The 25,093-nt window shown below is 40.9% G+C and overlaps 1 protein-coding gene across 5 annotated transcripts in view; it reads right to left on the reverse strand.

The window, feature by feature from the left end:
- adcy7 (adenylate cyclase 7) overlaps positions 1 to 25,093 on the reverse strand; it is a 55,830-nt gene that overhangs the window by 25,825 nt on the left and 4,912 nt on the right. For 3 of the 5 annotated variants that reach the window (XM_053864868.1, XM_053864866.1, XM_053864864.1), the window contains exon 2: positions 5,428 to 6,117. In XM_053864868.1, coding sequence (XP_053720843.1) covers positions 5,428 to 5,592 — 165 coding nt within the window. In that variant the 5' untranslated portion in view covers positions 5,593 to 6,117. Of the gene's footprint in view, positions 1 to 2,105; positions 2,308 to 5,427; positions 6,118 to 12,030; positions 12,107 to 25,093 lie in introns of those variants that run through there. The other 2 variants (XM_053864865.1, XM_053864867.1) reach the window with 2 other exon arrangements.

Raw genomic sequence — 25,093 nt, forward strand, 5'->3', positions numbered from 1 at the left:
CACCTCTATAGTCGTTTCACATCTATTTCATTAAACAAGCGGCAAGACTTTATTTATAATATTATATATAATGTTTAAATTTATGAATGTTTAAATGTGTGAACGTTTAGAAAACCATCACAGATACATAGCTGATACAACTGTATGCTTATCTTGCATAAATATATAAAGCAGAAGATGACCAACGCTGTAGACACGATAACGTAGTAATGGAAAGAATCATTATCATTCATCAGCCAACTGCACAGAGAACTCCTGCATCTGAAAGTGTCACTGAGTCAACAGTTACCGAGTTATCTCTGTTAACGCTTATTTGACTCAGATGTTTATTTATTGTCTATTAAGTCATTTTTGTAGAAATAGATGTTTTTTACAAAGCACGTTGTTGACATTGTGCATCGGGAAGGGATTGGATTGAAGGGCTTTGGACTCCCTGTTTCAAAATCCTAGTTAAAAGCCTGAAAGTCCAGGTGATCAATACCACCGAGCACCGTAATAATGTGCTACCCGGGAGGCATCTGACTGGATCATCACTAAACAGCTTTTCCGATTCACCCGAGTCTTCAATCTCTGTTAGCAGGTTCATCACTTGATCTTAAACTGTCACCATTGCTTCACACCTTGTTTCTTTGCACTCAATTGCCTTTTTCCCAGATCAGTGTTTGAACAGAGTGGAACACACAACCTGATCCCTCAGCCAAATGAGACATTTGTTTTTCGGGTTGGACACCGTTTGGCGAAACGGTTCGTTTCTTAACAAACTCCCTGGCTTTTTTTTTGGAAATGATTGAGCCTTCCAATGCAAACTCATTAAGAATGAAGTCATGTTTAAGCGCCAAGACTTTTAATGAAGGGCTGAAAACAGTGTCATAACATGTATTAGCAAAATTCCCTCTGTGCTGGTGTTAATTAACCAGCTGTGATTATCGGAAAACAAAGGGTTAACAGAGCACTCAAGAGTGAGACATGTACAAAATCAGTGTTAAAAGATCTTTGCTTAGTGAAGGCCGTCCCTGCATTGTAAGCCGAGTCTCCTGGTTACCATGGCAGCACTCTAAAAGGCCAGATCTCAATAAGAGCACTTTGAGTGTAGCTGAAAGTCTTTTTGTTGGCAGAAAGAACACTGATTAGAATAAGTGGAGGGGGGGAGGGGTATATGCTGACGGCACTAATGTATCGCTAATGAGCCTGATGGATAAAAAAATGATACATTGATGTTGTAAACATCCATATGATAATGTCTTCTGTTCTGTTTTATCCACTCAATGTAACTGTAAACTCATGTCCATCTTTAATCTCTTATACATTGTAATGGCTAAACATGACTCTGGCCAAATGTGAAGCTTCAAAATCGCAGTTATGTGATATTGAAGCTTCAATTTTAACTGTTGCAAAAGAAACATCCCATAATAAGCCACGCCCAGTCGTCTGTAATTTGATGCTTTCATTAAGCACAGACCTTTTCACATGAGAGGAGCGATACACATTTCTACAGGTTGACACCATACCTCAACACGGAGACTGTGAAAATGCAGTTCCAGTGTCTACTAGCATGGTGGGTTAATCCCAACACACAATAAGATCTAGCCTACAGATGTCTATTCTGTGTCTAGCTATTCATATATTATTATATGTCATCAACACCATGAGCCTTAAGCAAGCACTTATCTCTGTACTGAAACTAAATCAGATCTGATCCAACAAACACGAATTTATGCTCATTAAATGAACACAACAGACCTCTGATTTCTCTCGGCCAAACACAAAGGGTCCTTTCACCTCCACTAAGGTTTTCAACAACAGTGACAGATTGTTTGTCTGTCTGTGTTCAAAATAAGATGAAAAGTTATGGACGGATTTGGATGCAATTTTCAGAAAGGATATGCAATAGGACAAAAAACAAATTATTCAACTTCAGGAATCATCCAGATCACTGTCTGGATGTCGGCTTTTTTTAAAGCAGCTTGGCACAGGTTTGCGCTCTCTGAGTTCTTTTCTAAGTTGCGGATGCATGATTGGCCGATTTCAGTAATGTCACACCACTAGCAACGTTGTTTTCAGTGGCACGAATCTGGCTATCTAGCTCCAAACAACACTGTTTTTACCAGTCTGTCCAACGCTGCAGGTCCGGTGAGCTGTTTTAGGCTGCTCAGTGTCGGATGAGGAGTGGGAGAGGCTGTCGAGTACAATTCTCACAAGAGGCCAAATAAATGCCCGGACATCAATACATCTTTGTGAATTTGTTGACACTTATTCTACTTTTAAGAATTGAAGAATGAACAAACAAAGGGTGCTCTAGTAAAAAGGGCACCACTACAGCATCTATCTATCTATCTGTGTACATACCAGCTGAGGATGAAAACTTGTACTGACTGCTTGACTTTCAAGTTAGGCCTAGCAACAATAGGAAGAAATGACAGAGTGAAAGCGAGCTAGATATAAGGCCAAAAAAAAAGCAGCAACTGTTGGGAAAAAAAGACAGAACAATTAAGAACAAAAGCCATAATTGTTGGACTAAACATGATAATCTACAGTGACAGGTTGTCACTCCTCTGGAAAAAAGGCAAGCTTCACTAACTGCCATCAATCTATATTGAGCAGCCATCAGCCGAAAGTCAATGATAAACAGCTTGTTCTCATTACAGCCAGAGCCTCGATTGTTCTCTTGTTCCTGCTGACACCAACATTGTTTTGGTTGCCACTTTAAATAATCTCCAGTCAATCTGTCGCAGCTTTCATGAGTGAAGAAGCTGACATCCCGGCGCAGATGGACGGGTGGTGTAATTATCACATCTGCCAAAGTGAGAAAAATCATTTTCCCGTTACTCAAGGGAATTTGATTTAGCCGTGGCATATTTAAGTGGTGTGGTGTTTGTGGTGAGGTGTGAGACGGGAACGTGATGGGGCAGCAGCAGTCACCACTGTGGAAAGTGGGAAGGGTTGGGGAGAGAGTGAGAGCTATGGTACACAATGTCAATTCTGGGATTGACAGGTATATTATTAGTATAACTCAAGGAAGAGGTTTGGTGGCTCCTTTAAAAATAAAATTAAATAAAAAATAAAAGGATGGCGGCGCATTACTCAGGTGCAAGTGAAACACACGTCTGTCACTAACTTGTGAGAGAAGAACTGAAGAAATGGTACAAGGGGTTCTGAACCGCATGCGAGGCTTCAGTGGCAGTTCACCTCTGAGTCGAAGGTGGGGGGAGACGGGAGGGGATCCGCCGCTTAGCACAAAATGACTATCCAGTCACTCAAACGTGTTATTCTAACTGCTGCGTGTGCCTCTGAATTGTGTAATGTAGGCTAATAAAAATAAGCATTAAAAAAAAAAAAAACACATGGTCAGTCACCGGTTCATTTTTCAAATTCAGTTCTGCATATCTTGGGGTTCGCCCAGGGAGTCAATCAGTGTAGGACTGCCACTGCCCATAGCACCTAAACTGGCCGACTAACCAAACTACTCACGGCTACTGTCTGTCAACTAAATCTTACCAAAACAGAAGCATGTCTTTCGAGGTGACGTGCGTACCTGTGTGTGACACACTTGTATCTATATTTCTGTGACTTACAGTATTTCCCTCATGTGTTTCTCAACTTTCCAGTAAGGTTTATAATATTTTCTCTTAACCTGTGTGTAGAAGTTAGTCAGCTTCAAAAATCCATACGTCAGCAGACCAGTATTTTGGAATATAAAGATTGAACTATACAGATACGTCACTGGTCCATTGTACCGGCATACAGCTCTAGTGTCACATGTTGGTGACACATACAAATGTACCTCTACTGTCTCATGGCTTTGTTGTAACAGTGAGAGAAAGGGTAAAAAATGGAAAAAATGGCAGATGTTGTATTGGACCTGCATGATAGTACTTTTTTTGTTTTGCTCAACCTGGAAAGCACAGGGGAAACTCAAACTACAAAAACAAACAGCAAGTGTAAAGGTGACTAAAGAGCACATGAGCATGTGACACGCAGTAGTGTTTATATGAGTGGAAATATGTCAGCACCACTGTGTTCATTAGAATGGACTGAATAAACAGTTTCTACAACAACATATTCAGAGACCTTGTGGAACTCAGAAGCATAATGTCCATCGCACTGGAGAGGTTTGCAGTGAAGTGGCCAGTAACTGCAAGTGATCGCAGCAAACATGAACTCTGTTGAGAGGTTTACAGCCAGCTGCACTGAGGCCAACTACACAATTAAAAATTAAGATCATGATATTAAACTTGAATAATTAATAATGGACTGGCTATTATCATGATATTAAGAAGTTCATGAACAGCAGAGTCGAGTGTGTGTGGCTGCTGAGCATCTGGTTTAGAGGGGAGAATTGAAACAGCGACCGTCTATGATGCAAAGATTCATAGCTATTGATCTCAAATTGACTTTCTGTAACATCATACTAGCCTTGACAGGCTGCAAGACTGCTCAGGGCTGTACAAATAAGAGGTTCAGAGGTTCAGATCCTTGTTTAATTTGATTTTCTTTCTCAGTACACTTTATCATGTTAGTGTGTCTGCAGGCTGTGATATACGCACACTTAAGCAACTTGTCATTAACTGATAACAACTTCCACCACAGCGGTAACAGGATGTGGCATCTCACAGCCAAAACTAAACATGAAAGAGTGTTATGCTTATTTTACAAGAAAATATAACAAAGAAGCTGCATAATACGGACCATCTTGATTTATCCGCGCCGCTCTCACAACACCTTGAACAAAGTGATGTATAGATCCAGACCTAAAAAATGATCAATGAATAGGTAATCTTTAGTAACTTATGAAAAAAACAGCATCTTTCCTCCTTGCTGTTCACAGCTTTGAATTAGATACCAACATTACTCATTTAAGTAAATCTGTCTGTCAATAATAAAGGGAAAAACTCGTGAGACACGCCTTAGTGTTGTGTTTGAATGATGTTGTGCACCCAGACAGCGACCAGACCCTTTAATGCCTGCCATTTATCATGTTTGTGCGGAGTCGCGCTGTACACATAGTTTCCAGCATCTAGCACCTACGGCAAGAAGCGCCACCCCGAAGAGCTTCCAATGATGAAGTGAGGCTCTCCAGGTCTGCGGATAAAACCTGGTTCACTTGTTCAACGTATGAGCAACTTGTACATATTTTATAGAGAAATTTTACAGTTGTTGCTGTCCTTTTTCATGTAATGGCTAAAAAACCTTTTATGAAACATTATATATTGTTTATTTTATTTATTTATTTATTTTACACATCAAGTTATGTTAGTGAACAACATTCGTCCTGGTGTGTCATGGAGGGGAATGGGATGGGGGTGGAGTTATGGGTTGGGGGTGGGGCATGTGGGCGTGGCTATGGACGTCCTGTTTCAAAATGGAATGGCATTGATTATGAAAATGACCTTATTGATAACAGTTAAGAGGCAACTGACAAAAACTTACCAGTTGTAGAGCAAAGAAGAGAATGAGGAGAACTCCACAGGTGAGCATGGAAAGGCCGAGCAACAGGACCAGCGGCTGGTACTGGCTGATGCAGGAGAATTTCCGGTACAGTGCTTCATTTTTTAGCTCCTGGTCGTTCAACAGATACTTCCCCTTGGTTGGCATGACTCAGTGTTCTTACAGAGGCATAGCAAGTGTTAACCTGTCGCCCCAATAGTAAAAGAGTGTTTGTCTTGACACGTCTCTGTTCCAAAGAGTACTGTTACCGTTCACAGCCCGCAAGGAAGCATCTTTGCAGAGTTATGACACCTATGCGACAATTTTGTTCCTCCTTCACTGTGGCATCTTGAATGTTGTTGTTTGCTCTCCCACAGCGTAGCTGTGGCTCGCCTCTCCCTCCCTTGTCTCCTGTCTGCTCGTCCTTTTGTATCAACTATCCTCTGTCTGGAGCCTGCAGAAAGGCCGGCTTCATCCTTTGCCAGCTACTGTATTGTTTCCCTCATTGGATTTGAGCAGCAAACATGAGCGGGGGACTCAGGTTCACAAAGAGGGGGGAAAGAGCGAGAAGAAAGAGCCAAATTTAAACTGGAGCTGATGAGGCATCCAGCAGGTCATCAGCAATCCCACCAGGATGTAACAGAGGCGTGTTGGCAACAGCTCTGCACCACCAACGCTGCAAAAATGTTGCACCTAAATGGGAGACACAGAGAAAGGTGGTGTGAGGTCAGGTGCATACAAAAGCTTCACTATGTCCAGGGCAGGCTGATGCTGCATGCGATTTCTTAACACAGCAGGACTTTGTGACTGCGACACACCAGGAGTTCAGAGGAAGACAATTATCACATGCTTCCATGATAACACAAGTTGTCACACCTCAACAACTCCTCTCTTTTGAGGGAGCCAGATATCACTTTCCGCGAGGCTGATGGAGTCCAGACATGCTGCTGATGAGTGCTGATGCTTTGGAGCAATTCACTGCACAGTACAACACAAGTTTCTCCACACACGGAGGGGACAACGGCAGTTTCTCTCACCTAATTTAAAGGAATAAGTAATAGTACAGAACAATCAAATAAAATTGTGACAAGGAAATCTATGTTTTCACCCAAAAACAGTGCGAAGGCAACTCGACTTCAGCATACTCTGCCTTTTTGAGTGACAGTGCTGTCCAGGAGAACAGACCATGATGTTTCTTCTCTCCACAAGCAATAGCTGCCATTTCGCTGGACATCTCACTCGATTATGTCTAACAAAATATACATCTGAGCAGTGAAGCACAAACAACAGCAGGGCGCAGTGCAACTGTTGGAAAAAGAAATCATCCTTTTGTTTGACACTGCAGTGATCGATCCGCAGTGAATTCCTTAACTTTGTTGCTTTTTGCGAGTCGTTCATGAGAAACCAATCTACTACTCCACATCTTACTAAGGTCTCAAAGTCCAACACAATCTCACTCCCAAGGCGACACATAGCAAATATCTTCTAGTGACTTCAGTGACCTATTTTGACGCCGAAGTCAGCCTTTAGCATTGCATATTGAAGCACTATGCCAGGGGTGTTCAAACCTGTCCTCAAGGGCCACAGCGGTGCATGTTTCTCTTTCAACCCAACACACACATGCACAACTTCACCAATCAGTCTGAAGAATGTATTCAGTTGATTGTCAGTCTGGTGCTGCTTGTTTCAGCTGACATCGGATTGGTTGGCCTTGACGGGTTGGAACAAAAATCCATACACACTGTGGCCCTTTCTGGAATAGTTTCTGGAATCAATTGTAGCACGTGTTCAGCACCTTGTTCAGCACATCCTGACGCCATGCGTGCAGCGCGTTATGTAAAAGAAAGCCAAAGGTTGGGGTTAGCCATGGGATGGCTCTCCTTTTGCCCTGTATGGTTAGGCTTGGTATGAGGTAGTGAAGAGAGCATCTATGCATACACATAGGATGTATTATCTGTTCCAGAAAGGGCAGCAGCCAATGTAAAACCTTGTTGTATTTCTAACTGTCATTTTCACTTGGGGTCAACTATGACATCTTCCACAACTGTGGATGTGGAAGTGACTGTGAGCAAACGTGGCTCTCAAATGTTCATAGCTGCGTGTCAGATAATGACAGCGGTACCGGAAACCTTTCTCTGGAATTGATCTCCATCTCGATATTCCTGGAGAACACGGTCAAGGCAGGGAGCCGTTTTGGTCAACCTTAACAATACAGTGCTGCTGAAAACCTTGCTGAGAACCTTTTAAACCCAGGAGTATTTGCTACCCTTAAATCCTGTTGAAAAATGCCACAGGTTGTAACAACCATACAGTTATTCTTTCTCATTCTCAGCGTCACTTAAGGAGCACATTACCACGGTCGAATGTTTGAGATATTTGAAGATAGAGCATCATGTTTGTCCTTCACGACCACGACAGATGCCTTCCTCCATCAGTGCAAGGGTCGAGAGCAAATAGACGGCCGGGGAAAAAGGCTCTTATAACCCCAGGGGTAATAAAACACGGTGTCTGTGCTGCCTTCACCCAAAAGGCCGGCGGTTTACAATCACCGTTAACTTTCCCTTTCACTGCTTCTGCTGGACAAAGCAGCGAGCGTCCGGCACTGATAACACACCGTCAACAATCAGGCTGTAAAAGTCACACAAAACAAGGAGGCAACACAAATCACCAAGCAGCATCGGGAGATCGCCAACAATTATGGCTGCTCGAAGATCGAGAAAATGGTGCCCAAGATAAATGCTTGTAGTTATTAACTGGCAGCAAATCATTGACTCCACTAAAAGTCAGGACAACATCTCAAACCAGGGACCGCAAAAGACTGGTATCATAATTACAGAAACAACTTCAATGTGAATATCTGAAATATTACGTTGAAACAAACTGGAACAGACTGGTCCCAGCTACTAGGCTAAGAAGGAGATGACACACTGGATAGGTGAAACATTAACAAACTACCACTTAAACACACTCTCCCATCTGCGGACTATCTAGATTATCCTCCCACAGACCGTTTTCGGACTGTGGGAGCAGTCAAAGTGGCCAGAGGAGACCCTCTGGAGACGTCACACAGTTTGCTTCAAACCTAGCGCCAAAAACCCATCACTCTCAAAACTCTTGCAGCCCTTTTCTTTTAATGGCTATTTCACTGTAAATGTTTCTCTAGTTCAGCACCACGTATTCCACTTCAAGTGGAATAAGAAGATTACTCACACGCACCTGAATTACAAATAACCAGAAAGACATGCACAGCCCCATCACAGACCAGTGATGTCTATCCTTCGGGTCTACAGGCCAACGTGTTGCCATAGAAAACAGCCAGCCCAGCTAACCAGCGGGAGAAGGAGAAAAGGAGGGGATGTTCGCTGCAATAAAGAGCCGTCTCCCAGCGAGAGAGGACCAACACTGCGCTGCTTTGACTGTCAGGTCGTTCACTGGGAAAAGCTTGGCAACTCAATGAAACAGACAGCAGCCTTGTAAAGCGGGGTCACAGAATACTGAAGCAGCCGACATACAAAACCGACTAACGTCATCACCCTCTCACAGCAAAGATGAATTTGAAAACAGCTGTGAAATCCAATGTGGAGTTCAGAATAAAGCAGTAAAACATTCCTCTGTTTCACGGCAACCAAGGCACAGCTACATTTCTGATGTTAATGTCACTGATTAGAAGAGTATTTCCGCAAACGCCTGAACTCCAGCAGGGGCAGAGGAGAAAGATGCATTCAGGGCTGAAGATTTAATTTCATAGCAGAGAGAACTTCTCGTAATTCTAGACCGGGCAATTTTCTTGTCTGAGCGGTGCCTGGGAATGGTCAAGTCATTTCTATGTGGTAAGCAATCGCCTGATAGATAATAAACCGGTCTTATTGAAAGATGTGGTCAGATATTCATCGAGCCCACGCCCAAGTCCCAGGCTTTTCACGCAAAGCCAACCGACTTTACTCATTCCTCAGCAAATCACTCTTCCTTTATGGCCCTTTTTGTGTGGGCTTTTCACTGAGCTCGGACAAAAGGGACACAAAGAATAACCCCGTGGACGGAGACTGGATTCACACACACATTTTTGCTGTGTGTCCAGTGTAAAAAGACTAAATGGAATTAAACTATTCAAAATGTGCACATTTTTTTATAAAACGTACACCGTTCACATGGTTTTCTCTGATATTGCAATATTGTGTGAACTTTGCTTACAGCCTGCTTGGACTGCTGGCCAGCCATTCTGTCTCTGAAACAACAATAGGAAATTTAATGAAAAGAATACTCCTCTGATACTTCAAACTGCTTTAATCCACCATTATTTGTTCAGCTTGGACACTTCTGGCAGTGGACAGAACATCCTAATCTGTGGCCAAACAATTGCCAAATACTTTCCCTGCTTTCTAAGACACAGTAGTTTATCTAATGGATCAGTCTACTTGGGCTCATCTTCAATCCATCCCTAACCTGATCGTCCTTATCGCCCATCACTGTCTTTGGATCACTGTACCATACAGTACACTCGACATAGAAGGGAGGAAGATATCCTGTAGGCACAAACGGCTTCAATGAAGAAATGAAAGACATAGGAAATCCTTTCATCCATATGTCAACTTGGTTGTTGTTCTCGGTCACAGTTGTATAACCATGCTTACTGTGACAGACCTGGGCGACACGCAGCCTGGGGGCCCACATGTGGCCCTCTGCCCATATTTATCAAGCCCTCATGAGTTTGGAGTCAAACAGCAAGCATAAAAGAAAAATGTTTTAATGTTATTCAACATTAGTTTTTTACTTTCATACACTCTTCATGCTTTTTTTCCATTCAAAGTGCATGATTATATCAATTACATTTTTATATTGTGCTTTTGGAAACTAGTGATTTTTTTTTTTACAAATTCTTGACTATCATGTTTATTTCTTAAAAAAAAAAAACACACACACAGACCACTTTTCCATTTTTGTGCCTAAAACAAATATTTATTATTGACTTTTTTTTTTTTTTTTTGCAATTTCTATTCTTAGTGTTAATGAAACCCATTACATTTAACTATTAATCCAGTTGCTTGTACAGAGTTACTCTTAACATTATATTGGATTGTTCTATCCCAATTTTGCCAATTGTAGGCTTTTTTATTATTATTGTTTCTTGTTTTCTTGCTCCATTCCCTTGTCTTAGTAAATTCACGTCCTACCTCGTCATATCAATCTGATTTTTTTTTAAGTAATTAATTACGATGGTCTGCATGAATGTTTTGGGTTTGTTTCCAGTCTTCAAGAGAACCTATGAAGGAACTGGGCCACCACTTTTGTGTCTAATCTGGCTGCAGGCCCACATGAGCCGTACAGTGAGTTTGCAGTTGTCATGTCTCCCATTTAAAAGGCACCAGCTCATCCCAAAGGCTCCCTGTCTAAAAACAGTACTCAAAGTAAAAATTTGATCATGTTTAGTTGATCATTCCTGTTTTTCATATATTACATTTGCAGGATTAAATTAGCTCTGTCAGAACGATTTGCCGATCTTGACAAGGAGGAAGAGACCGGAACAAAATTATGATGATATAAGCAGTTAGATAGGATTTGTAGCCTTACTGGGACATTAACGTTTTGGTAGACCCCCCGCCCCCATTCGACACATACAGATATGTTCAACGCCCTTCCTATACAGTACCTTTGGAAAGCAGCTGAGTGATGTAAATGTAACAAAGGACAGGCAACATTAGATTACGCATCTTCCTCTTACCCATCTTCCCCTCGCTCCACCCTGCACTGTCCACTGGTATTGAATTAGCCACTTTCACCCGAAGGAGCTGCTGAGACCATAACAACATTAACCAGATGCGATCTCAACACTCATTTAAGCTTCAAATGCCATTGCTGATAATAAATAAAGGAAGTGCAAGCAAGAGCAACATGTTTTTTGTTTTGTTTTGTTTGGGTTTTTTTTTTTTTGCTCCAATCTATTTCCACATTCTTCAGCTCTCTTGCACAACCACAAGTCAGGCTGTCAGTTGTCTGCTGACAGGAATGTGGGCTGGAAGTCATCTTTATTGATTTAAAAAATTATAGAACATAGATTCAAATATATCAGTCATGGGACAAATTTAATGAAGAAACATCTCTGATTGAATTTGCCAGGGTTGAGTCCTTCTCTAACTGGTTCAAGTTAAAAAACAAAACAAACAAAAAAAAAAAACACCTGTCCTGTGCAAAGAAAACACAATTACAAATCTGTCATGCCACTGAGTTGAGTCGCAGAACAGGACCTAGTGACACCTGCTAATGTACTTACAAATTGTAGGTCAACGACGTTACATCATATCTCCTCCACAAAAGTCTATTGGAATATCAAATGCAAAATTTTCTCTCCCTCGTCCTTTTAAGCCCCAGAAACAACCTTCATTATCGACCTTGAGTTCAATTGTTTAACCAATTCAACATGGGTGCCAGCAGGGTTGGGCAATCCCGCCTTAAATTCCGATCTTGGTCGAAATTAAATTTGTGTTTCTGAGTGGTTGTCAAACTGCAATAATGAACTCAAGTCCCTCAGACTCACTCTTCATCACTTTGTTTTGGTGTCATTCTGTTACGAGTCCAGATGCAAACCACTTGTTCCATCAGCAAACATACCGTGCCGCCCAGATGCAAGAGTACCCTCAAGGTCAGGACAGGGTTTCCACACGTAAACTATCGCGGCGCATCGTCACTGAAAAAAGAAAGGCGCCATGCTTTTAAAAAAGAAAAAAAAATACAGGCAGTGGAAACATCTAAACAAGCGACACAACACACATCACATGGTGTTCAACATGTTTTTAATGGAAAAGTCCCAAAAGAAACAAACCGACAGGAGCATGACAGCATAAGTGCATGCATCCCACCCAGACAGTTGAAAGAACAGACGGGGTGAGGAAGGCTGGAGTGAGATTAACATCTCATGATTAAAAGCTATGGCTTTTACTGTTATCAATTCAATAAATGTCAGCACTCCCCCCATAGCTTCCTTGTTTATTCATCAGATTGTTTCTTGAGTCATGGGGGCCAGATTTCAGAGTCATATTTGAACCAGATAAAACAGGACTCCTCTGCCACATCATGCACAGCTTCTGTCAATTCCAATTCCTACACACTGAAACCTTTTTCATGTCTGTCCCAGAAGAACTTTCAGTTTTGTGCAAAACCAGTTCTTAGTCTTTGGGTGTTGATTTGAACTGCATGATGCTCTTATGTTCTGTACTAGAAGTTATATTTGTATTGTCAAAAGTCAGTGACTACAGTATGTCTTCAAATCTGGCAAGTGTGGATACTCCTACTCTCTTGTTGGTTGCCCCTGTTCTGAAGTGGACAATACCTTGTAAACACGGTCTAAGATGAGGAGAAGAGAAACAGTCGACGGACATTATATGGAGATAGCAGGTAAAAGGAGAAAAAGGAGACAACCACTGCACTTCATGGGTGTGGTAGAGGAGGACACATAGAGCAGGATGATCATGATGGGGTAAGGTGGATGAGGCCGACTTATCTTGTCCAAAAAATGAATACAGAAGTGGGGTACATACATCACAGTAATCGGGTTATTGTTCTGATTTTTCCCTTAGCAACCATGGATGCAACGGACCTACCTTAACCCCATTGTAAGAGATATAGATAGAGCCCTGCCATTGGTGGTGTGTTTAAGAATCCATTTGTGCTGACAAATGCCTCTGGAAAATGGTTCTGGCAAGTGATTGTATAGGTTATTTGAGTTTAATACTACAGATGAAAAATCTCCACGTGCCTGCTCCCAACTTGAACAATCAAGAAGCAATTTGGCAAAGAAAAAAAATTGAAGACCAGCTAACCCGAAGAATAAATCTCAGTCCCGTTTGCTGGTGTCTTCACCTGGTTCGTTCCTTCAGGTGCTGGGGGCAGCTTCCAAGACCTTCACTTTTGTTCCACAAGCTGTGGTTCTGTTTCTGTCATACTAATTTGTTTCTTCAGGATTTCTGTTATTAGGCACCCAATACTATGATCATCTCATTCTCTTGCATGTAGCGTGCTTTTAGGTTGTTGCGATGTTTCTTCTTCCCTTCATCACAAATGATCATGCAAGGTTTCAAGATTTTTGATTGGTTGTTGAGATTATCCTGTTTTTTATTTTTGTTTTTATCATCATGTGTGGGCTCTCAAAGAAATTAAAAAAAAAAAAACATTTGAGGATTTTTATAGTCCTTCTGTAGATCACAAAAAGATGGAATCAAAATGAACTAAATGTCAAGTGCGATGTTCATTTTGAAAAGACCAGCCAGCCACTTTCATAACTCTGGCTCAGCTATGTATGTCCACAATTGTCATCTTTAATTGTATAACCACACTGTAGGTCGGGCATGCTCCACCGCAAACATCCCAACCATGATTATCCAGAAGTTTGCCAGCCATCTTATTACTGTCACTCGCCCCCATTAAAGTTAAACCTCATCTGGAGACTTGTTTACACAGCAATACAAAACCAACTGCTCAGCCAGCGCAACAGAACCAGGCCACAGCTCTTAATTAGCCTGATGATAGTCATTTTCCATCCCACCATAAAGCTCTCACTGCTGACAGACCATCTGCTGCACATGTTCTACTGCTATAGGTGGTGGCCTGACTCACAGTTGCCATCGTCGACAGGAGGACCACAATATTACTGGCCGTGTCGCAGTATATCTAAAATGATTAGGATAAATGAAAGGAGACAAAACTAACCTTCATCACACCATCCTACGGTGGAAAATTAGAGCACAAACTATTTTTGACTCTATTGGCACGGCGTGGGGTTCATCATATTCGACTGCCTCCTGTTATCTTTGCGGAAACACAGACAATGGAGGTCAAGCCAGGGATGGGCTTGATTGCACAGGCAGTAGGAAACCCCTGCCGCGCTTTAATAGCACGACCAATGAGCTCATTCTTCTTGTGGTTGCACCTGACGTGCCACTTGGACATCACACCCTCCGACCTACCATTTCAGACTCGGAGCAGCTTCCTGTGTTTCAGTGGCAGAGCCCTGCACTGTGTGCGTGAGAAAGCTGCGCTCTTTTCTTGAGCGACTGATATACAGGAACAAAACAAAGGGGACTATTCAGACATTAGAGTCGGGGTTAAGTTATATTACACATATTTGTATAGCTATGACATCATTTTTAAAAATGTCCCAGATCAGATTAAACAGAGAACCGCTTTTTGAATTCAACAGTTGAGAGGAAAAGACTACTTTTCAGTCCATAAAAAAAAACCCTGGTTGAGACGCCCAATAGCCTGAGCAGCTTTTTCAAACTGTTATGGTAGAAGACTCACAAAAAATGAGCGTATGTTGGAATACATTGAAAGCCCCTTATGTCTTCAGTGGGTTCTTACAGTTCGTACAGGATAAACACAATAATTGTCAAGTAAGCATCAAGGTCACAGGTTTGAAGTAAAACCTAGACCAGAACCGGAAGATGCTAGATAGCAGAGGAACCACTGGATGAGTCAGACAACAAGCTAGTAGTAGTATACTTGACACAAATGCAAAATGACACTAAATTAAGAAGATAGAGTACAAAAAATATGTTCTGTATGGGGTACGATTTTCCTCAGTGATGATCTGTGTGTGTGTGTGTGTGTGTGTGTCTCTCTCTCTCTCTCTCTATATATATATATATATATATATTAAAATTCAATAAGGGGCTAATCTTTCGCAAATGTTTTACATAAAATAATTTGACCCAAACTCTTAATGCAGTCAAATATAAACGGGTTGATACATACAAAAAGTCAAAATAAGTGTGTGATTGTGGTATCTTAATTGCTGCCGTACTGCAAACACACTGGAGGCAAAGTTGAGCAAATGACAGTGTTACTACAACACAAGGCTTGAACACACACACAATTCAGTGATCACCTTACCATGACAACACCTTCAAGCCCTCATGGAAAGCCTAACTTACTCAGAAACAAATGAAGAATTAAATCTCAGATCTTTCAGAACTTGAGTTTTCTGTGGTGCACGTCATTTTTTTTTTCATCTTGCACAGAATTTGATAACTGAGATTGAGTCTGTACTTTATAGTATAACATTGAAAAGGAAACCTTACATCAAAAATCTGAACTCACAGTTCTTCACAGACTGCAGAATAAATACAACATTGACGATTGAGGTCAGCTCTGGGTTTCATTGTGTATGTATTTGACTTCACGCTGTTTATCACCTCAAATCTGCCTGGTCTTTTAAAGCATGTCTCAATTTTAAATAAAACCTCAATTACATTTGAATCCAACCGTCAAATATGTCCCCAGGCTTGTTGCATAACTGCACCATTTCCCACACAGCTTTAGACAGAACACCAGACTTTTCAAGACACTTCCATGCTGGCCGTTCTGACGGGCAATTTCAGCTGGAAGTTACAAAGTGACAATCAGGAGATTAAAATTCCCAGACTCAGTCCATGTCTAGATGTTTCCAGACTCTTCAAGTGGGACAAACAAGGCAGTGGCAATGAATTTTGCATTACTGTGAATCAATTGAAAACCCTGAGATATTGATCATCAACACGAATGAACAGACAAATGGTGGGAGGAGGCCTTACCCTTCTGGGACATGTGATGGATTACAGGAAGTCCTTGCACGCTTAGGATCTGAAGTGAATTAGAGAAATTAGCGACAAACCACTTAGCCGCCCCTCTAGGACTCACAAATACAATTTAGGCCAATACTCACTGCAACAGGGAATTTAGCACCTTTTATTTCCGTAAGAGTCTGAGTGACTTCCATTTATGTAAGGCACAGCCATACTCCTGTTGCGCACAGCTGAAACTGATGGCATCAGTTAGCTTGCTGTTCAATTTAAACTTCATCAACACAACAACACAAAGCTTAAACTCACACAGTGTTGTTGTGTTTCTGTGAGTGAGACAGAGAGGGAGAGCATCATCAGAAGTCCAAAATCAAACTGCCTTTTAGCAAATAAAAAAATGTATTGGGGCTGTACTGTGCCTTTATTATCATTAGAAATGCTTCGTCTCACACTGTGTTAGGGTACACCGCATCCTATGACACACATTCCAAAGGTAGATAAAAAAAAAACAAAAAAAAAACAAGTAGAACAGTGGAGGCTTCAGATGTCTCATGCTTTTTTCTCCTCTGAAGAGGCAAGGGGCACCACAGGAAATGTGACAAGACTCCTCTGTATAAGCGCAGAATTTTTCCTCCTAAATTTGATCCTCAAAACTTGGACGCAAGAACGACCTTTCCTGAATGGAAGGCAGCCTGCAGTTGCCAGCTGTGCCGTGGTGTTAGCCAGCATTGAATTTCTTTTGTGTGCACCCAGGCCTGGAAATGAGACACGGCTAAAACGGAGCATATGGAATAAAAATCAGGACTGCACCACAGAATAACACAGCCAGACCTCCAGGACCAATAAAGGTTTATGCCAAGAGCACCTCACACCCGTCTTCAGGGAGCTCAAGGTTGAGCATTGTATAAATAGATGTACAGCTACGGTGTTAATTTGACAACAGGTAATGGAGACCATCTCCCCAACTGTTAAGCTGTAAGAGAGAGGATGAATATAGACGCCGCTTTAGTTCAGCGTCTGACCACACACTCCAATGGTAATGGCTGCTTCACCGGCTCAGTGGCCGGCTGTACCCTGGAGTTCTAATGCATCGTGATCACAGGCTTATTTCAAGGAGAAAATGCTTGCCGTTATAACTGACTTCAGTACTTGTGGGTACAAACTGAGTCACTGCTTGAACTGATTTAGCGAAGAAACCTGCAAAGAAGTGAGTGGAAAAGTGTCCATACTCGTAATATGAATAAAGAATTAACTGAAATACAAGTGTACATTAGTGGCTTGCTAGTCCAATTTGACAACAGAGCCGTACAAAGATTTTTAGAAAACCCTTGTGTCATTTTTGTGTCCATTTCTGGCAACTCCTGACTTGATGAAACAGCTTAAAGCCAAATCAATAATACATGTTGGCTGTGGAGGCTGAAGGTTTCCTCCTGACCAATGATAGTAGAGTGGGCGTGGCTGGGGAGAACAAGTGTTTTCAATGTGCAGGGCTGATGCACATTTTCTAATGTAAATATTAAACATACCGCTGAGTTCAATAGGGCTCCAATATCAATTTGAATGCCACTCAAATCACTAGGTTTGATCTTCTTAAAGAAGAATGCTGGAGGAAATGCAACTGGAGAGCGCAGGCGGTCCGACACTACTTGAATGCATCGCTTCTGTAATTGTAGGACATTACATTATCTTAAAATCAAATTGGGAGTACAAATGAGCTGCTTGACAGCGCACAACTTGGTGGATGAGTTTTGGACAAAGCGGCAGCTATCAACGTTGCATTCCCACCAGGCTATAGTCAGGGAACTCCACTTGACATGGTTACTGTATTTCAGTTGTAAACAAAGGTTGTCCATCCACAATTTAAGTGAGTTTAAGTGAGATTATTTGGGGCACAAATTCTGTACATTTAATAGTAGTGGTGCCCAATGCAAGTGAAGTAAGTTAAAACCTTGTGTTCAACAAGTGTAACATTTCATTTGTACTTGAGTGACTAACAGAGGAAATAGCCGCAACATATTTCATAGACAAAGCAGATCCGATGTAAAACACTAAGAGGCAAACATAAACTTTACATCAACATTTCTGTTTCCTTCCCTCATATACGTACAAAGAGACATGGCTCACTTAATAATAGCCTGGTGAAATAGGAGAAACCATGTGGTATTGCACACTGTAAGAGCAAACTAAATTCTGACTCTGTGTTCTGTACAGCAGCTCTGCACAGCATGTTCAGGCTAAGCCTTCAATTATATCTTTGCAGCAGCAGACGGTGTGAGTGACGCAGAAGAGGCAGAAGGGGATCTTATTACTGAAAATGCCTCTCAAGAGCTAGAGATGACTGAAGTAAATGAAGCTTTTCTCTATTGTCACTGTACACACCATGGTTTTACTGAGCATTAGCATTTGCACAGGACATCAGAATTGTCTCCAGAGAACTCACCTGAGTCTCTTCATTCTTTATGGCTGTCCGATCCAGCTCAAGGTTCTTACTGATGCATTTAATGCGAAGTCCAGAGTCACACAAAACCATATGTAGTGCTCTGCCGGGCAAGGTTTTTACAGCAGCACTTGCTGCCAAACAGTGTGGAATGTCTGAGGACAGCACCTCTGTAGCTGAGTGGTGAAATAATTTCTAGGTTAAATCGGGGTAACACCCACTGAACGTCTGTTGACTATGTATCTCCTGAGTAGCCAGCCTGCAATTACTCAATTTAGTTCGCAAATGTGAGCCACAGTTGTCCATTCTTGGGAGAACAATGTGGGAGAATGGGACGTTCCTGAAAGTCCTTTTCCAAAACACGAACACAAGTGGATCGGCACCTCTAAAGCTAGGCATGCGACCCACATTCTTCCCAGCCTTGACTTTTTTTTTTAACCCCAGCCAGCTAGTTACGATGCAGTGGAATGGCAGTTTCACCCAGTCACACGGCACACACAGTAAACCTCAAAATTCCATGCCGAAATTCTGATCTTATTTCAGAGTTCACTAGTTCCTTCATATATTTGTTGTTGTTTTATGACATGAATAATTAATTAATTATAATTATCACAATTAATAATAGCGAGAAATTTCTGCTCGATTATCGACCGTCAACCTCTTTTTTGACTAAACACAGACTCGCCGGCTACTTGTATACACCTCATCCCTGACTACAAGAAGTTATTGAGTTCTGAATCTGACTGATTCAGACTAGAAAATGTGGCAGTTCAAAATATAGCCTGTGCATTCAGTTGTAAGAGGCTGAGCTCTCATTGAATGTCTGATATTAAAATGAAGTAGCTTTCGTACAACTTCCGCTGGAGAGTGTTATTATAGTTGCTTTGTTTTTTAAGAGTACACCTATTTGTGTTATACACTGCGTTCCAAATTATTAAGCAAATGATGTTTTTGTTTGACTTTCCAAAATACTTGATGCAAATAACGATCAACATAATTTTCAAGTCATTAGCTGTCGAAATTTATTTCAAATGTTATTGAACAAAACTCCTAGTGAAAACAGTATTTAAAAAGGGAGGCAGTTCACATCCAAACAGCAACTCTGGGAGGCATCCTGTAAAGACATTCAAGCTGAAACTGTCCATAAACTCACAAGTTCTATGGATGCAAGAATTGCGAAGCTGCTATCAAACAAGGGGTCTTATGTTAACATGTAACTTGACCTGTTAAGATGTTTTGGATTGTAATAGCTTTTTATTTGAGTGAACATGACCTTATATTGCTGTAAATTCAACAAATTACTATTTTCAGTTCTTTACAAACTAGAAAATGTCTTGAAACTATGTTGTGCATAATAATTTGGAACAGTGCGTTTTAAGTTTTTTATTTATTTTTTAAATACTGTTTTCATTAGGAGTTTTGTTCAATAACATTTGAAATAAATTTCGACAGCTAATGACTTGAAAATTATGTTGATCGAGGTATTTTGGAAAATCAAACAAAAACATCATTTGCATAATAATTTGGAACGTAGTGTACATTTGTTGAGTGTAGATTATTTTTATGTTCAATGTAATGTTTTTATTATTTTTGTTAATTTATTTATTCTTGATTGTTTTGATTAAATACAGATGCTTTAAAATCCTAGCATTTTGAAAAGAATCTTAATATCCAATAAAATAAAATTTGCTCTGTCTTTGTCATATCCCTTTGAGCAACCATTCTATCCATGACAACCGGTGTGAGGTGTTTCTAGGCAGCAACTCAGTGGAGCAGTGCTGGTCTGAAAACAATTTCCGGTGTGTGAACCGAGTGTTCTTTCTTGAGGCTGTAGCAATTGAGACGGGTCTTTGGACACATTGACAAAATATCAATATGAATCAACAAATCCAGCTCTACTTGAGCGTGGGCATGGAAGTCACCAGCTTCATCCACATCACAAGTCAGGGGCAGTGGATCTCACACACGAAACCAATCTAGATTATTATACAGCAAAATAGGAAATGAGTCTGCAGCTCACTGAGAGCATGTTCTACATTGATATGTTCATACCAGTTAAGGGGAAACCACCTTCTCTTCTCCTTAGAGCAAAGGGGAGAGCTGTCCTTCACCACAGCCTCAGCATCGGTATTACTTAATTTGAAGGGTTGGAGAGGTCCTCCGGGATAACTCAGGACCACACAGACAACATCACCATACCGGCTTGTGAAAGCTCTAGTTCTCCATGGCCAAATCTCAGTCTGGCCCTTGTGTCTGGAACTAAAGAGCCATTTCTCCCGCAGCCAACAAGCATTGATTTGTATCACGACCACACAGCACCAGTTAGTGGGCTTGATCATTCAAATGACAGTTGAGATGGATTTCATGGAACACCTTGCAGAGACCACAGCAACAGCATTCTTCTCAAACACACAGGCCTCGTTTCAGAAGGGAGACAGATAGCTTTTTGTTCTCCATGCTGTCATCTGTTAGCAATAACAGACCAACAGCCACATAGTAGCAGATTGCCAGGTGCGTGGAGCCGCACATTCTGGACTGGAATTTAGCTCCCACCGTTCCTTCAGATATTAAATATCATCAATAAAAGCGGCACAAAATCAATATTAACTGTAAAATACAAGATATTTTCCACAGAGGTGGTGTCAGTCATCATGCAAGAAATGTGTTGTCAAAGTTAACTTCTCACTGTGACTCACTTCCTCTACAACAGCGCAGTTTCATGAAAAAAGGAACCAAAAGCCACATAACTGTGCGATGAACCTCTGGTTTTTACTTGTGTCAAGGCAAACAAAAAAGACCAGATTTCAAAACTACAAAGCAACAGAGGCATATATTTAGTGGCCACAAGGTCTCTCTTTTCATTCTTTGTGAGCGTGATGCTTGGAAAGTGAAAAGTATTTTGAGCAATTTGTCAAAACAGAGCATAGAAAAAAAAAACGTCTGTGTCACTCTCTTGTTTCATCTTCCTGTTCATTCAGAAAGAAGTCAATCGGTGTCAGTAATTTACTCGCACGGAAGTGCAAGGGAGCTGGAACATAATTTTTCTTTTAATGAGCATCAGACGGAATTTAGCAATAACAGCAGTTTATGGAAAACCATGTGATATGTTTTCTTTGTTTCATGTTCATGGATTCAATGCTCTTTACTGGTTGCACACACAGGGTTAAACAACTTTATAACCGAGCTCTTAAAAATTAGATATGTTGCACCTGCAGCAGTTTTTAATCGAATTCCTCATGACATTTTATCGTGGATCAGGTAAGAGGTGTGACCCACTATCAAGCTATAATCTGGGGGATACCTTGATGTGGCAAGGGAAACGCCCGACGGACAGCTGTTGCACCACAGTAGGATTGCAAAATGTTAGTACATAATGTCCTCCATTGAGGTCAAAACAAAATTCAGCATTCCCCAATCACACTTCTACATATTCCAACAATTTAGGAACTTCATTCAAGTAAATCTAAATCAATCTTTAGCCCTTCTAACTATCGATGACCAATGACAGCATAAGGAGCAGCATAATGTGAAGATGGACATAGAGTGCTAAGCTCTGCAATATACCCTTCGGACTTTGGATTTCATGAATAATCTGCCATTTGTCTTATTTTATAAATTTAATTTTGTTGTTTTCTGTTTTTTTAAATGTTCTTTTATTTTGTATTGGCAAGTAATCTTACAGCCAAGACATGGCAAAATTTTATTTGACTCATTTTCTTATTATTGTGGCTGAAAAAAAACATCATAAAATATTGTGGGGAAAAAAAAGGTACATCACAACCACTTCAATTCTCACACTCTAATGGCTAACTTAGACTACCATGAATGTACTTAAGGAAATGATTCCTTTTTACAGGACATGGCACTTTCTATCACCTCTCTGGTGTTACCCGGAGCTCCGCCTCCACTGCCTTTCCCATTTTCAGCATGGAGTTCTGGGAACACCGGAGGAAAGTGCTGTGTAGAAACACGATTGGAAACATTACAGCATTGAATGCTGCAATGTAAATAAAACACCTGCAATTTCACTGGTCTACTCTAATTAAATTGGCAGCATGATCCGTGTTCAGAACGTTTTTGTATTCATCAGCAGTCTCTTCCTGGACCCTGTTTTCAAAGCTTGTTGAGAAGTGATGGTCTGTATCCTGACACCTTTTAAGGAGGCATTTACTGGCTTACGTATGGACAAAATCTATTTTCCTCTTACATTAAGTGGGTGCTGCTTATACAGTTTTGTGGTGGGCACAATTGTCCCAAAATTACAGTATAGGTACATACATAGGTTAGGTACCAGCCTATACTGTACCATGTGTGAATGAGGTCGAGTGGCAACACGACCGCCTTTTTCCTCATAAGTCAATAAGGCGAAGCATGATAATGGAATAATTATGTACATCAAGATGTGCCGCAGAGTTTTACAATACAGCACTATAACTATTATACACATATTACATCACCTGACACTCAAATATGCCAGCCTTGTGTTTCAATTGTAAATGAACAGCTTGTGTTTTAAAGGGACCGTATTGTGAGGAAATGGAACAACCCATAGATTTTGGAGTTGGATTTCTGAGAGCACTCGCGGGGCATGGCATCACAAAACTTTTCAATAGCCTGGCGCACGTGCCCAATGTCGCGTGAGGGGGCCACTTCATACGCTTAAAATGAATATAACTTGGTACATACAATTAAAACTGTATTTTTATGTAAAGCTATTTTACTGTGAATGTCAGATTTGAATACTGAAGACAACTCGGTTATCTATAAAGGGTCCACAATAACCAATACTTAGACGACCCAAACTATAGTTACTGAACTCACACCAGACTCAGCTCTAAAATACAGATATTCAGCCAAATCCAAACAATTTGGTCTTTCCTTGAGGTGTAGCGGGAAAAATAACCGCAGTCGTTTCATGCCTGATTAATAAATATCATCCAAACTGAGTCTCAAGGCTGTGGATTCATCTGTTCATTCATTTCCATTAATTGCCAAATGTTTTTCGACAGGAAGGCTTTTAGAGCTTAAAACTCCGTTCAGCAAACTTTCTATCTCAATGGCACTTTTCCAGATGGGGTGCTCTCATCAGCATTGCATAATGTCCTTGAAGCTCAGTAAGACACCCACACATCCGTGCTCTAACTCGCAGGAGGCCGTAACTAGCTTCAGGGTGTTGCAACAATCTACAACATCCACACAGCTGACGTATATGCATTTCTCTGTGCAGGAAGCAGCCTTCAGAGCGCTTCATCGATTATACCACACCGTCTCCTCCTTAAAATGTCATCAAAATGGGATTCATTCTTCTAGTTTTTGTCTGTCCTGCATTCAATGAAAAATAAAAACGTTTTTTTTTGGAATTTGGAATTATAGTTTCCTTCAAAGTGGCAGCCAAGAAATGAAGCTGCACAATGGAAAATGGGGTATTTCAGCACAACTGCTGTCCATGCTTTTTAATGGGCTCAAGGCAACACCCACTTTTAGGATTAATAATCACACAACTGTACAAACAAGTGGTCAGTGAGTCAGAGGTTGGACACTGGCTGTGAAGGAGTGAGTTTGGAACATGCTCAGTCTAGATGTAACAGTAAATTTTGTGACTCAACGTGAAATATTTCAGACTTGCAGTACAAAAACTTCCAGATGGAGATTAACTTTGTTACATTGTTCCTTCCAGAGCTTATTTGAGACCGTAATTCGACAGCTTTATACGACAAATACGCAGCATTTATGTTATATTTTTCAATTGCTGGCCAGAAGACGCAACAGAAACACGAGCAAACATCTAAATACATGCAGAGCGTAAACGTTACCATCTTCTTTTTTCAAGCGTAAAGAGTCCACACAATTTGTGTGTATTTACACTGTTTGTGTGGGTTGTAAAGCAATGACAGATATTTTCTGGGAGTGGCTGTGTCTCAGGGGACCATAGTTTGTTTTCATTGTATTCTTCTTAATCATATTTCTCTTAAATGCCAAGTCAATTCACTGACTTTTCCTTTAAAGACAATACACTTTAGAAAAAGACAGCTGTGTGGTGCAGCAGCACACTCACAGCAGTAGAATAGAGCACCCTGAAAAGCTCATTTTAGTTCTGCGGCAACGTTCCAAGTTTGTACACAATTTGGATAAAGCCATGTCAGAATTCACTAAGAAGAGGCAAGAAATGAGTGCTACAGGAAGTGGTTCACGCTTTGGTTTTACATTTTACAACACAAGGACAATAAACAATGCATACAAATATGATAGTAGTGATACAGCCAAACCAGTTTGAAGAATAAAGTCAGAGCCCTGAAATTGGAATTGAAAATGACATCAATAATAAAATTGTAAATAAATTAAAAAAAAGGTGTTTTAAGAAGTAGCTGTTCATAATCTCTGTGGAAAAAATAAAAATAAATTCTTGCTGCACAATTGTTTTATAACAGATATCATGATAGTGGTTTCCTCCCAAAATAAAACTGCATTTGTTGGGCTATCTCTCTCATATTAACAGGCCTTTTAAGGCCTGGGCCCATGCGAATGTCCATTTCAATACGAACCTTTCCAGTTGACCATTGGTGCCAACCAGCACCAGCCAACGGAATGCAAGTCCTCACTTGCAGAGTAGCCGAGTCATCACTTGCTCATCTACGTCACGCACACACACATGCATGCACACACACCCACAAACACTCTGGTT

The sequence above is a fragment of the Synchiropus splendidus genome, chromosome 5 (genome assembly GCF_027744825.2).
Source record: "Synchiropus splendidus isolate RoL2022-P1 chromosome 5, RoL_Sspl_1.0, whole genome shotgun sequence".
Lineage (NCBI taxonomy): Eukaryota > Metazoa > Chordata > Actinopteri > Syngnathiformes > Callionymidae > Synchiropus > Synchiropus splendidus.